The sequence below is a fragment of the Mobula birostris genome, chromosome 13 (assembly GCF_030028105.1).
Source record: "Mobula birostris isolate sMobBir1 chromosome 13, sMobBir1.hap1, whole genome shotgun sequence".
NCBI classification, from domain to species: Eukaryota; Metazoa; Chordata; class Chondrichthyes; order Myliobatiformes; family Myliobatidae; genus Mobula; species Mobula birostris.
Window position 1 is genome coordinate 48205958 of NC_092382.1, and position 13814 is coordinate 48219771.

General features: G+C 45.0%; 1 protein-coding gene across 1 annotated transcript in view; it reads left to right on the forward strand.

Annotated features, from left to right (window-relative positions):
* Positions 1-13814, forward strand: part of LOC140207929 (uncharacterized) — a 38469-nt gene that overhangs the window by 3758 nt on the left and 20897 nt on the right. The window contains exons 3-4 of the mRNA XM_072276467.1: positions 6864-6969; positions 9488-9583. Of these exons, the coding sequence (XP_072132568.1) occupies positions 6864-6969; positions 9488-9583 (202 nt within the window). The remainder of the gene's footprint in view (positions 1-6863; positions 6970-9487; positions 9584-13814) is intronic.

Below are 13814 nucleotides of genomic sequence, written 5' to 3' on the forward strand. Positions count from 1 at the left end.
GCAGCTAAAGAATGTGTTAAAATCTCCGCTTGCTCTCATTGTAGTGAGGAAGTCGTGACGTAGCATCACCTCCCCCCAAACCTCCTCCCCCCCCCCACCCCCCGCACCTAACCAACGTTTCATACATTGCAGCGATTTTCTGTTCCTCTGGGCCGGGGCTATTCTTCTTCTACTCACGTCCCCCAAGGTTCAATAACATGGAAGGGTACTTGATACAGCCGCAATGCACTTCCCTCATTCGCCGGACTATCTTCCCATCTCAGTCCTTCAAATCATAGTGCACTTTGTCCATAGTTCCACCGTGTAGTACTTCTGGCCGCCTGGATGCTTTGGTCCAGCTGCAAGGCCATACTCTTGCGAGGGCGTCTGTGTTCCCGAAACAACCATTTCATCCCCAACAGTGACGACTGAATTCGTGCTGACAGTCCATTGACGACTCAAATGGTGCTGCTTCCCGAACCCAGGCTGAGCTCGTCAATTTCAGCTACGCTGCCTACAATCTCCCTCGCCGCCCTCAGACCAGGTTGGTCCCATTCTGACACCTCACTTGTCTCTCGATCACTCTGTCTCCAATTCCAGAGACAGATTATTGACTGACATATTTTGCAAAGCCATGCTACTGACTCTCATAGGTATCCTGACGATACCTCCTGCCACACGGATACTAGCAAAAGTGATATTCCGTTCTATAATTTCCGTGGATCAGAATTTCCTGCCAAGACATTTTACAGTAAATGGAGATTCTCTTCCATCATGATCGATGTTGCCGTCACCGACAGGTAACATCACTCCATCGCACTCAAAATAATAAAAGAAACAGGGTCTTTCCGTCCTCAGGTAGCACGTCACAAGCCTCCGTATTCAACATATTTTCCGTAAATTTCACCATCTCCATAGCGACTCTACCATCAGGAACGGCTTTCCCTTCCGGATCTCCGCTTTCCGAAAGTCGTTCTCTGGCGACTACGTCGTTTACTCGTCGTTGCCCACAAGTCTCCCTTATTCCTGTCACCACACTCTAGACATTATTTCCACACGGGCACTGGCTATTCAAACACAACGGAGGCCAGAGTGGTAACACACTTCATTTCCAGTGTTCGCTCCCTTGCAAGAAATAAAATGCTGATAATCCATCCAGCTGGAATCGACAAAACCCATTGTCAGCAGTTATGTCCTTTATAATCCCTGCCAGAGCAAGGTATTACCGATGCCGCGGAGAGAATTGTCCTGAAGGTTGTTCTGAGTTTGATATTTTACAGTTTGGAGGACAGACATTTATGAACAAGGGCCCTAGCGAGTGACCACACGGACAGAGGCGGATAGATTTCAATTAACTATGATGGTTGTTATTCTGTTTGCAGTAACATCGGGAATAGCCTAAACTGTTGTCAGAAAATCTCTCTGTATTATTTATTAAAAATCACATTGTACCCTGTTTATATTTGGAGGGATCCGATGTGACCAAATGCTTTCCCAACACGTGAATAGCTGCATGAGTGGTGACATTTTCTCACGTGAATCTCAGGTTCATTTCTGTTGGAAGTTATCATGAACACATTGTAGTTAGTGGACAGCACATCTGCACCTTGTGTGCAATAGCTGAAGTCAATATGCACCGCCGGGAAACTAACAATAACATTGTAACTTCCTTCAGTGCAGATCGATGGGTCAACGGCGTTACACAGCTGACCTTTCCTCAAGTATTATATCAGCAGATACATTGCATGTGTCTTCCAAAAATATTCTGATAAATTCACTGCATATGGTGTCCCATCGCTGGAATCACAAAATCACAAGACAAAGGAACAGAAGTAGGTCATTCGGCCCATCAAGTCTGCTCCGCAGCTCCCCCATAAGCGAAACTATTCACCCATCTAGTTCCAATTTCCGGCTTTTTCCCCATATCCCTTGATACCCTGACTAATGAGATACCTGTCGATCTCCTCCTTAAACACCCTCCACAGCTGTATGTGGCAACGAATTCCACAAATCCACCACCCTCTGGCTAAAAAAAAAAAAAAATCTCTTCATCTCTGCTTTAACTGGATACCCTCTAATTCTAAGACTATAGCCTCTTGTCCTGGACTCACCCACTAAGGAAAACAACCTTTCCACATCTACTTTGTCCAGTCCTTGAGAGTTAAGATGTTTATGTAGTTCCATCATTTTATTTTTCACAATAGCGTCGCATCTTACCTTGTCGCATCACTAAGATAACGACAATATCCGAATTTAAACACGTCAGTCAGACTACCACAGATAATCCAAAATATGACTGTGCAGTAATGATATTGGTTATCCAGACCCAACTCAGATTATTTTCGTCTAAATGTATTGAACTGGCAATTCTCGCTGAACTGATCACAAGTAGAGTACCTGTAAAGAAGTATTCACCCCAGCCCCTCCGCCGTTGGAAATCCCTTGTAGCCATGGGCACTCCCATGGTTGCCAGATATGCCCGCCTTTTGTCGGCTTGTGGAAAAGTCCATGTTCCATCCTACACTGACGTCATTTCCCAGCTTTTCCGTCGCTATATCGACGACTGCATTGGTGCTGCTTCCTGCACGCCTGCGCAGCTCGTTTACTTCATCAACTTCCACCCTGTCCTCAAATTTACCTGGACTATTTCCGACACCACCCGCCTGGATCTCTCTATTTCTATCCCAAGATATAGTTTATCTACTGTTGTCTATTAGAAAACCATCAACGCTCACAGCTACCTGGACTATACTTTCTCCCATCCTGTTGCTTGTAAAAATGCCATCCGCTTCTCTCAATTCCTGTCATCTCCGCCGCTCATGCTCTCAGGATGAGACTTTCATTTCAGAACGAAGACGATGTCTTTCTTCTTTCATGAAATGGGCTTCTCTTCCTCCATCATGAACGCTGTCCTCAACTGTAACTCTTCCATTTCGCGCAGGTCGGCCCTCACACCACCCTACCGCCATCTAGGATAGCGAGCTCTTGTCCTCACCTGCCATCCCAACAGACTCCCCGTGCACAACATAATTCTCCGTAAATTCGGCCACCACCAATGGCAACCCACCAACAAGCACACCTTCCCTTCCCCCTCCCCTCAGTTTGCGCTTTCCACGGAGATCGCTCCCTACGTGGCTCCCTTTTCCATTCTTCCCTCACCACAGATCTCATTCCTGGCTCTTATCCTTGCGAGCTGAACAAGTGCCTCACCCACCCCTACACATCCTCTCTCACTGACATGCATGTCCTCAAAACTGTCCTTCCAGGTGAGGGGGCACTTCAACCGTGAGTTTGCTGTGGTCATCTTTTGCATCTGCAGCTCCCGGTGTGGACTCCTGTGTAACGGTGAGACCCGACCTTAATTGCGAGACTGCTTCACCGAGCACTAACGCTCTGTCCATCAGGAAAGGCGGGACCTCCCAGCCGCCACCCCTTAAAATCCACATCCCATTCCCATTCAGACATGTCTGTCCATGGCTTACTCTACTGTCGGGTTGAGACAGACTCATTTTGGTGGTGCAACACCTTACATTCTGCTTGGGTCGCCTCCAACCTGATGGCATGAACATCGAATTCTCGAATGCTCCCCCACTTCACCATCCCTCATTAACCATTTCCCTCCCGAACCTTATCTACACACCTGCCCCTCACCAACCTGTGGTCCTCCTGCTCATTTTCTTTCTTCTATGGCTTTCTGACCTCTCCTTCTGGATTCCCCTTTTCCACCCTTTATTACTTTCACCACTCACATATCTAGCTCTTTACCGCAACCCTGCCCCCATTCCCCTTTCAGTGGTTCTTCTTCTCCTTCCGCCAACTTCCAAATCTGTCTCATCTTTGGTCTCCAGTCCTGATGAAGAGTCTCCGCCTGATAAGTCGACTATTTACCTTTCCACAGATGCCGAGTTCCTCCAGCATTATGTGTGAGTCTTTTAGTAAGAGAATTCCATGAGTTTATGTGGGGGGAGGGTAGCGTCTAATGCTAGTTCACATCTTCACTGTTATGCTCTATGTGTTTCATTTAGCAGTTCTGTAAGGGCAACCTGTATTGTTGTCAGCCTGTTGGTTTCGTGTTGAAGATAAGCGATAATGAGGATCGTGGGCCATCCAATTAGGATGCTAGAACTGGAAGAAATCCGGAGCTAAGAGTCATAAGTTCAGTTGAAACTTTTACTTCTGAATTTTCTCCGGAATTCGAATTTTTTCTGCACATTAATGCTACCTTTAAAGTGCATATTCCACACGTCCATATGCAGCATTCCACCAGTCCCTTCTGTGTCCTGTTTGCCAAACGGAACATTATTCTATAATCTGTCGACGTTTTCATCCTTATTGTGAATCCTGAAACATTCGAGAAATAACTGGCATTGATAACTTCTTTCATGCAATAATTCCCGATTCTGCGAAAAAAAAACACAGAAAATGCAAACATTAGGTAATGATCATCTTGGCACCTTGGTAGGTCAAATATAAAGACACAGTACATTGGTAAATCCAAGACCCTTAACAGTGTTGATGAGCAGAGGGATCTTGGTATCCAAGTTCAATGTTCACTAGAAGTGACTACACAGATTGATAGGGTGGTTAGGAAGGAAAACGGCATGCTTGCCATATTAGACGAGACATTGCGTTCAAAACTCAGGAAGTTATGTTGCAGCTTTATAAAACACTACTTAGACCACACCTAGAGTATTCATCCAGTCGCCTTATTTTTGGAATGGTGTTGAGGCTTCGGAGAGGTTTACCAGCATTTGACGTGGTTTAGATGGCAGGTGTACAAACTTAGGCTGATTTTTCTGGAGCTGCGCACTTAGAGTAAGACTTGACAGGTTTGTAAGATTATGAGAGATATGGGTAGAGGAGACAGACATCTTTTTCCAAGGTTGAAACGTCTAATAGGAGGTGATGTATTTAAGGTCAGAGGGACAAATTTTAATGTAGATGTGGGGCAAGTGTTTTTTTTTTCACATGGAGAGTGGTGGACTGCGCTGGCTGCGGTGGTGGTAGAGGCAGATACAATAGGGACTTCTAAGAGACGTTTAGATCGGGACATGAATATTTGGAAAATGTAAGGATATGGACATTGTGTCGGCAAAACGGGTGCGTTTAGTTCGCAACACACACAAAATGCTGGTGGAACCCAGCAGGCCAGGCAGCATCGATAGGAAGAAGTACAGTCGAGGTTTTGGGCCGAGACCGTTCGTCAGGACTGTTTAGTTTAGTTGCCATTTGTTCGGTTCGGCACAAAATTATAGGCCGAAGGAGATGTTCCTGTGCTATTCTGTGTTCTGTATCCCATGTCGAGTGGTTTCGGGGTCACGGAGGCTAAACGAGAGAATGAAAACAACAGGTTAGCTGAAGTCCAGCGAGAGAAATGTGAGAACACCCATTTCTGCAACAGAAACAGAAACGCCGAGTGTGCTTATATGGTGCCGGACTGAGGTGCGGTGGGCAGTGAGATAGCTCAAAGGTATGGCGTTTTTATTGGAAGAATTATTGTGTATCAGAGTGAAAAGGACGTTAGCAATAACTTGGGCTTTAGTGGAGTCATAGCCAAGTATAGCACAGTAACAGGCTATTTGGATCATGTAGTCCGTGCCAGATTATTTAAACTGCCTACTCCCATTGATCCGCACCAGGATACTAACCCTCAATGTCCTTAACGTTTATGTGCCTATGCAAACTTCTCTTCATGTTGCACTGGGAACCGGTTCCACACTCTCACTACCTCTTGAGAGAAAAGGCTTCCCCTCATATTACCTCAAAAACGTTTCACATTTCACTGTTAACCCATGACCTCCGCCTGTTGTCCCAGGGAGCCGCAGTGGAAAAAAAGGCTGCTTCAGTTACCCCATCTATGCGCCTCAGAATTTTGTACCTCAATCAAATCTCCTCCAAATCCTCTAAATTCCAAGGGGAAGAAATCCTAAGTGATTCATTCTTTCCTTACACCTCATGTCGTCTAATCCCAGCCATATCCCCGTGGGTTTTCCCAGTACATTCATATAAGTGGTTTGAAATATACCGGCACATTTGCAGTTTGTGTGTGAATTGTGCGTTCGGCCAGGATGGAGATCGAATCCGTGATTCTGTGACCCAGGGGAGAGAAAATGGGAAGGGACGGGCGAAAGTTTTAAAAATCTAGATACTGAAAATATGACATGATTGGAAAAAATGCAACAGATGCGCCAGGCCGGTTATGAGTTGTGAGGACCAGGGCGATAGTGATACCCTCCACCGATCACGTAATTCCGTCACCCGCTCCAATTTTCCTGCAGATCTGTAGCATCTGCGTGGTTGTTTAATGTGTATGTGAAGTTTCATCTTTCATCCGTTGAGACAAGGCACTGAGAACCAGATCTCATTGTTGATAGACAATTGTTTCTGGACTCCATTCCACTGTTGCGGTCTGCTGAGGTGCAGCCAATGTTTCTGTCGAAATTACGCTATTTATGCGAGAATTAATCTTTTGATTTATCTGGTCTTCTCAAAATTGAGTACACCAGTTAAGCGTCTCTCCAGAACTTCTAAGGCAGCAACGCAGGTTGTCTATTATTCCCAAATAATTAGATTATTGCATTAGTTTAAAGAATTTTATTTGTTTTTTTTAGCCGACGTATTTAATTTAAATACTTAATATATATATATACTTACGGAATATTCAGTTGTGTTTTTTTTTTGCTCTATTATAATATCTTGCATTGTACTACTGCTGTAAAGACAACACATTCCATTACATATGCCCGTGATATTAAACTTGTTTCGGATATTGCCTTCAGAGACCCAACACCGGTCACATGATCCCGATAAGCGCCAATCTGCAGCATCTGTTTCCGAGGTCCCACCCCGATGTGTGAGGTGACAGTCACATTGCGCATGCCTAGTTCCGAAATGGCCGGTGGTTTTCTTTCCGTTGTGTATTGAAGCGGACAGCGTCGGGACTCTGGGAACGGATTAGTGTCTGTGGAGAAAAGACATCTATTCCCGTAGGTGAGTATAGAGGCCGGTCCCGACGGCTGTGATTTGGTGCTGGGCAGAGAGACCTTTTAACGTGTTCGAACTGGTGTCCTCGTCCCACTTCCTGGACAGAAACTGCCTGAGGCGATCTGGCGTTGTGGGATCTTCAACTGAAGCGCCTGAGACGAGCCGCCACTCAGCTTCTGGTGCTCTGGCCCTAAGAACGGGATGAGGCGGTGATGCCGGGACGACGCACATTCGTTGTACTTGGGGAACTTTCCGTCCATCATCCGGCACCGGTAGCGGATCCAAAGAGGAGGCTTGTTTCTGTGATATGTTCAGCTGTGACCACAGTTCTCTGCAGTCGTGGCAGAACAGTTGCCTTACCAAGGCTGATGTATCCTAGTGGGATACTCTCTACGGTCCCTTCATAAAATTTGGTGAGGGACAAATGACATATCGTTTGCTCTAGCCTTGTTATTTAGGATATTTTATACGATTGTATGTACTATTAATTCAGTATCAGTATCCCTTCTTCCGGAGGGTTTTCAGTGAATGTCCTTCATTCTCTTCACCAACCTCGTTTCATCGTCTCGTTCCCTGCACGTCTTGTTCATCCTCTGTCCAGACTGTACCCACCCCTCAATGATATGTATCAACCATGTTGTTCAACCTCTGTCCAGTCTGTACCCACTATGTCCATGATATATATCAGCCACCTTTCTTCTAAACTTTATCTTACTTGTGACGTATTTTGCCCAACTGATTTAATTCTTGAATTGTGTTTTGCTTACTCGGCTTTATTGAACACAGCACGAGAGATGGTAAAAAAAAAAAAAAAATTACAATTTTAACTTCAACATTGCAAACTAGTTACAGTGTTAATCATTGTTATGAAACTGGAGGCTTTTACAGTTAAGTCTGTTATTTCCTGTTTCGGTTATTTTTGTGTGAGTCACTTCCTCCTTTGCCAGTGCAACAGCCTGCCAGAACTGCATTCCCATTCTGACATGTCTATCCACGGCCTCCTCTACTGTAAAGATGAAGCCACACTCAGGTTGGAGGAACAACACCTTATATTCCGTCTGGGTAGCCTCCAACCTGATGGCATGAACATCGACTTCTCTAACTTCCGCTAATGCTCCACCTCCCCCTCGTACCCCATCTGTTATTTATTTATATACACACATTCTTTCTCTCACTCTCCTTTTTCTCCCTCTGTCACTCTGACTGTACCCCTTGCCCATTCTTTGGGTTCCCCCCGCCTTGTCTTTCTTCCCGGACCTCCTGTACCATGATCCTCTCATATCCCCTTTGCCAATCACCTATCCAGTTCTTGGCTCCATCCCTCCCCCTACTGTCTTCTCTTATCATTTTGGATCTCCCCCTTCCCCTCCCACTTTCAAATCTCTTACTCACTCTTCCTTCAGTCAGTCCTGACGAAGGGTCTTGGCATGAAACGTCGACTGCACCTCTTCCTAGAGATGCTGCCTGGCCTGCTGCGTTCACCAGCAACTTTAATGTGTGTTGCCAGAACTGCAGGGAGTGTTGCACATATTTATCGCTGGTCACTGCCCCTCATTGCGAGATAGTGGCTTCAGGGCTATATGCAACAGATTGATAACGGGGTGGGGAGGATGTTGTGAGCATTGACTGTACCAACCGAATTACCTCTGAGGAGGACAAGTGGAATTGGTAATCCGCAGCTGCAGAAATGAATGCTATCGGGGGGGGGGGGGGGTCGTCTAGTGTGGATAAAAGTCAGAAACGTGGAAGAGTAATCACTCTCGATGTAATCTATATCCCCGCCCCCCCACACTCAACCAAAAAAAAAACCCACTGGAATAATGAGGAGCAGATCAGTCGGCAGGTTTTGGAAAGCTACAAATATCACATAGTCGTCGTCATTGTTTCTGATATTCGTTCTCATCTCCTGATTCATAAATGTGAAAACTGGCAATATATGCTGGGTGTCGGGTAAGGATTTCTGACATACTGTGTAGATAGCCCATCTAGACGATGTTCCATACTGTATCTAGTACAAAATAACGAACCTCGTTCGACAGAACTCTTCGCAGGTTTCCTTTTCGTAGATGGAGACCAAAACTGGGGAAATAGATTTAGGATGAGATGGAAAGATTTAAAAGAAACATAAACAGCAACATTCGTCACACAGGGGTGGCTGATTATGTGCAGTGAGATGCCGCAGGAAGAGGCAGAAGCAGTTTGCACGAGTGCATGGAGGGGTAGGGTGTGGCGGGATATTGGCCCATCACAGGAAATTGGGACCATCGTGGTGGGCGTCATCGTCAGCATGGTCTCGTTGGGCCAAAGTGTCAGATTCCATCCGGTATTGCTCTGTGACTATCATTGGGATGCGCTAGATATCACTGGACAGACACACAGACATGATGTGGGAATTAATGGCAACGGGGAAAGCTTGGTCCCTAAGCCAACTGCTGTTCTGATACAGGGGATGGACATACCATCATACTTTGCAAAGTAATCATACTCTGTCTGACTGACTGTCTGCTTGTTGTGTGTAATTCAGAGAATCACCAGCAGGGGGAGGTTCCTGCACCGGGACAAAATTGTAAACAAGAAGAGGAGGATCAAGAATCGTCAGTCAGAGTCAGAATGGACACAGGTATGTTCACTGCGATCTGTATAATTAAACTTTTGTCCTGATGGTGCAAATGTCGCCAAAAAGCCCATTGAAAGAGACTTACACGGGCGCTAAGTGGAAGAGACAGAAATACCATCTAATGGGTTCATCAATCCTATAAACCGGCCTTGAGTACTGGAAAAACAAATAGGAACAGCACAGGAATATAGCACAAGAAATGGTCGAATTACTGTTCTCCCCATGAGGAAAGGGATCATTGTAGATAACTTGCATTTGCTGATGTGTTGCTTCATTAATGAATGGTCGGCCTGAGGGCCAAAGGTGTTTCATGTTCTTCTGTGAAATGTGACAGGACTCTGAAGGATATAAATAAAAGGTGGCTTGCACAAGGAACCGGAGGGCTATCAGGGCAATAAAGTAGGGTTAAATGGAATCCCAGTGCATGTTATATATTTAAACAGGGGCAATCTAACAAAGTGCTGAAGGAATTCAGAAAGTTAACCGTATGCATGGAGGGTGAGGAATAATGAATGATTTATGCCAAGAGTCTCCGTAGACTGATTCTATGCTGGCTTGGCCTCACAAAGCCGAGACAGGGCTGTCAAGGTGTTCATCTGAATAAAGTCAGATTTAATTGTCAGTCATCCATGAATAGCAATGAATACAGACAAATGCGACATCGTTACCGTGGGGTCAAGGTGAAAAACGTAGTGCCAACAGTCACACAGCAGAAAGCGCGCATCGCAGAGAACAAGATATCAACCATATAATGATGTCAGTATGATACAGCCACGAGAGAGAGAAAAAAAAAATAATAGTCCTGACCCGATCCGTGAACGCCACAAAAAAAAAAACGTAGACGAGGAGCAAATTATTTCACAGAAACATTACCCTCCAGCTCAGGAAATTGCTCCTCATCTCTGTTAAAAAAAGACGCCCCTATATTCCAAATTGTGCCCTCTGGTCCTAAACTTCCTCATTAAAGGAAATATCCTCTCCATCTCCAGTCTATTTCGGCCTTTCAATATTCGATAGGTTTCAGTGCGATCTCCCCTCGTTCTTCTTCATAGTATGTACAGGCGTAGGGGTTTCGAACGCTTTCTCCACGTAAGCGTTGATGCTCTGGCAAGAATATACGAACCTCAGCCTTAGACACACCTAATAACATGGTCTTCCATAGCTGCCTGTGACAAGGAATTCCACGGATTCACCACACTCTGGTTAGGAGATTAAAGAGATCTGGTATGCCACTGAAGACTGGAAAATGTCGACAGATACAATGTGGAAAGCATTCCGACTGGTTTCAACACCGTCTAGTATACAGGCTCCAAAGCACAGGATCGACAGAGATTGCAGAGGATTGTAGACACAATCACTTCTACCACATATCTCACTATCATAGTCATAGCACAAAAACAGGCCCTTTGATCCATACAGTCCACGGCAAACCATGAATCTGCCTACTCCCATCCACCAGCACCTGTAACTCGGAGAGCCCTCTGTATCGTTCTCAACCACAGATTTATTGCATATTCATTTCATATAATTATTTTATTTTGGTTGTTTTGCACAGTTTGTTGTCGTTTGCACACTCACTGGTTCTATTACGGTTATTATATAGATTTATTCTATCAGAAGAAAATGAACCTCCAGGCTGTTTATAGTGATGTAAATGTGCAGTGATAATAAATTTAGTTTGGAAGTTGAAGAATCCTTCAATGTGATGGAGCAAGTAACGTTGAGAGAACTTATACCGACCACCCCACCCCCCCGATTCGTCACCCCCTTTGATGCGGCCTATGCTTGAGGTGTCAGGTGGTGTCATTGGAACTCTGCTTAGCTGCAAAATCGTAAGCAGAGCAGGTAAAAAAAAAAAAAACTTGTTTCTTTTAAACTTTCTCAATCTCTGCAAAATCCATTGTCTACTCGGGGGCATATTCTACAGAAGTACGAGGGGTAGTGCCAAGGAAGCAGACAAAGGTAGGGCTGTGCATACCAAAAAAGTAGACGAAGAGGAGGCTGTGGATGTTGTCTACATTGACTCTAATAAGGCCTTTGACAAGGTCCCACATGGGAAGTTAGTTCTGAAGGTTCAGACACCAGGTACCCATGGAAAGGTTGTAAACTGGATTCGAAATTGGCTGTGTGTGAGAAGACAGAGAGTGGTACTGGAAGATTGCTTCTCAGACTGGAGGCCTGTGACTAGTGCCTCAAGGATCTGTGCTGGGACCATTGTTGTTTGTTGTCTATATGGTTGTGTTGGCGCGTGGCCAAATGGTTAAGGCGTTCGTCTTGTGATCTGAAGGTCGCTAGTAAGAGCCTTGGCTGAGGCAGCGTGTTGTGCCCTTGGGCAAGGCTCTTAACCACACATTGCTTTGCGACAACACCGATGCCAAGCTACATGGGCCCTAATGCCCTTCCCTTGGACAACATCGGTGCGGCTGATAAGGGATACTTGCAGAATACTGCCGGTCTTCCATACAACCTTGCCCAGGCCTGGGCCCTGGACCCAAATCCATGGCCTCACGAGTCTAACGGATGCTTATATTATCAATGAAATAAAAATATGTCAATGATATAGATAATAATGTGGTAAATTGGATCAGCAAGTTTGCTGATGACACTAGGATTGGAGGCCTGTGGACAACAAGGAAGGGGAAGGGGGATCATTAGAGGGAACTTCTTCACTCAGAGAGTGATGGGAGTGTGGAACGAGCTACCATCTGACGCGGCAAATATGGGCTCACTCTTAAGTTTAAGAATAAATTGGACAGGTACATGGATGGGTGAGGTCGGGAGGGTTATGGACTGGATGCAGGTCAATGGGACTAGCGGAATAATGTTTCGGCACAGACTATAAGGGCCAAATGGCCTGTTTTCTGTGCTGTAGTGTTCTATGGTTCTATAGGTGTTTGATAAGCTCGTGACCTAAGGCAGAAGGAGATGAGTTATACAGCTCTCCTTACATGCACGCGCATTTCAACTGTGAGTGATTATGCAGGAAGTTTGTTCATAACTCATACACACATACACACCTACATATATATATGATTACAAAGGGAGATAGCATAGGAAATATCTGAACTTTCACAACGCTTTCGTCTTCATTTCCAGAACAGAGAGGTACAGGGGAAAACAAACAAAAAAAAAAACACTTTTATGTTGGACCAAAAAGTGCCAATATCACAACAGCTAAATTAATGATTATATGCTCCACAGAATGAAAAAAACTGTAGTCGTTCTTTATTCATACTGTTTTTCAAAAGGATATTATGCAGAAACAGTCGCAGTTTCCCCGAATGCACGAAGAAAAATCTACTTTGCAGAAATAATGGTGAAGGGGTGTGTGTTGTTGTTAATACTGATAGGACGATTTAGACCATAAGACCTTAAGACAAAGGAGAAGAAGTCGGCCATTCGGCCCATCGAGTTTGCTCCGCCATTTTATCATGAGCTGATCCATTCTCCCATTTAGTCCCACTCCCCTGCCTTCTCACCATAACCTTTGATGTCCTGGCTACTCAGATACCTATCAATCTCTGCCTTAAATAAACCCAGTGACTTGGCCTCCACTGCTGCCCGTGGCAACACATTCCATAGATTCATCACCCTCTGACTAAAAAAAAATTCTTCGCATTTCTGTTCTGAATGGGCGCCCTTCAATCCTTAAATCATGCCCTCTCGTACTAGACTCCCCCATCATGGGAAACAACTTTGCCACATCCACTCTGTCCATGCCTTTCAACATTCAAAATGTTTCTATGAGGTCTCCCCTCATTCTTCTAAACTCCAAGGAATACAGTCCAAGAGCGGACCAACGTTCCTCATATGTTAATCCTCTCTTTCCCGGAATCATTCTAGTGAATCTTCTCTGTACCATCTCCAACGTCAGTACATTCTTTATTAAATAAGGAGACCAAAACTGCCCACAGTACTCCAAGTGAGGTCTCACCAGCACCTTATAGAGCCTCAACATCACATCCCTGCTACTATACTCTATTCCTCTAGAAATGAATGCCGACATTGCATTCGCCTTCTTCACTACTGACTCAAGCTGGAGGTTAACTTTAAGGGTATCCTGTACGAGGACTCCCAAGTCCCGTTGCATCTCAGAACTTTGAATTCATTTCCAATTTAAATAATAGTCTGCCCGTTTACTTTTCCTGCCATAGTGCATAACCATACACTTTCCAACATTATACTTCATTTGCCACTTCTCTGCCTATTCTCCCAATCTATCTAAGTCTCTCTG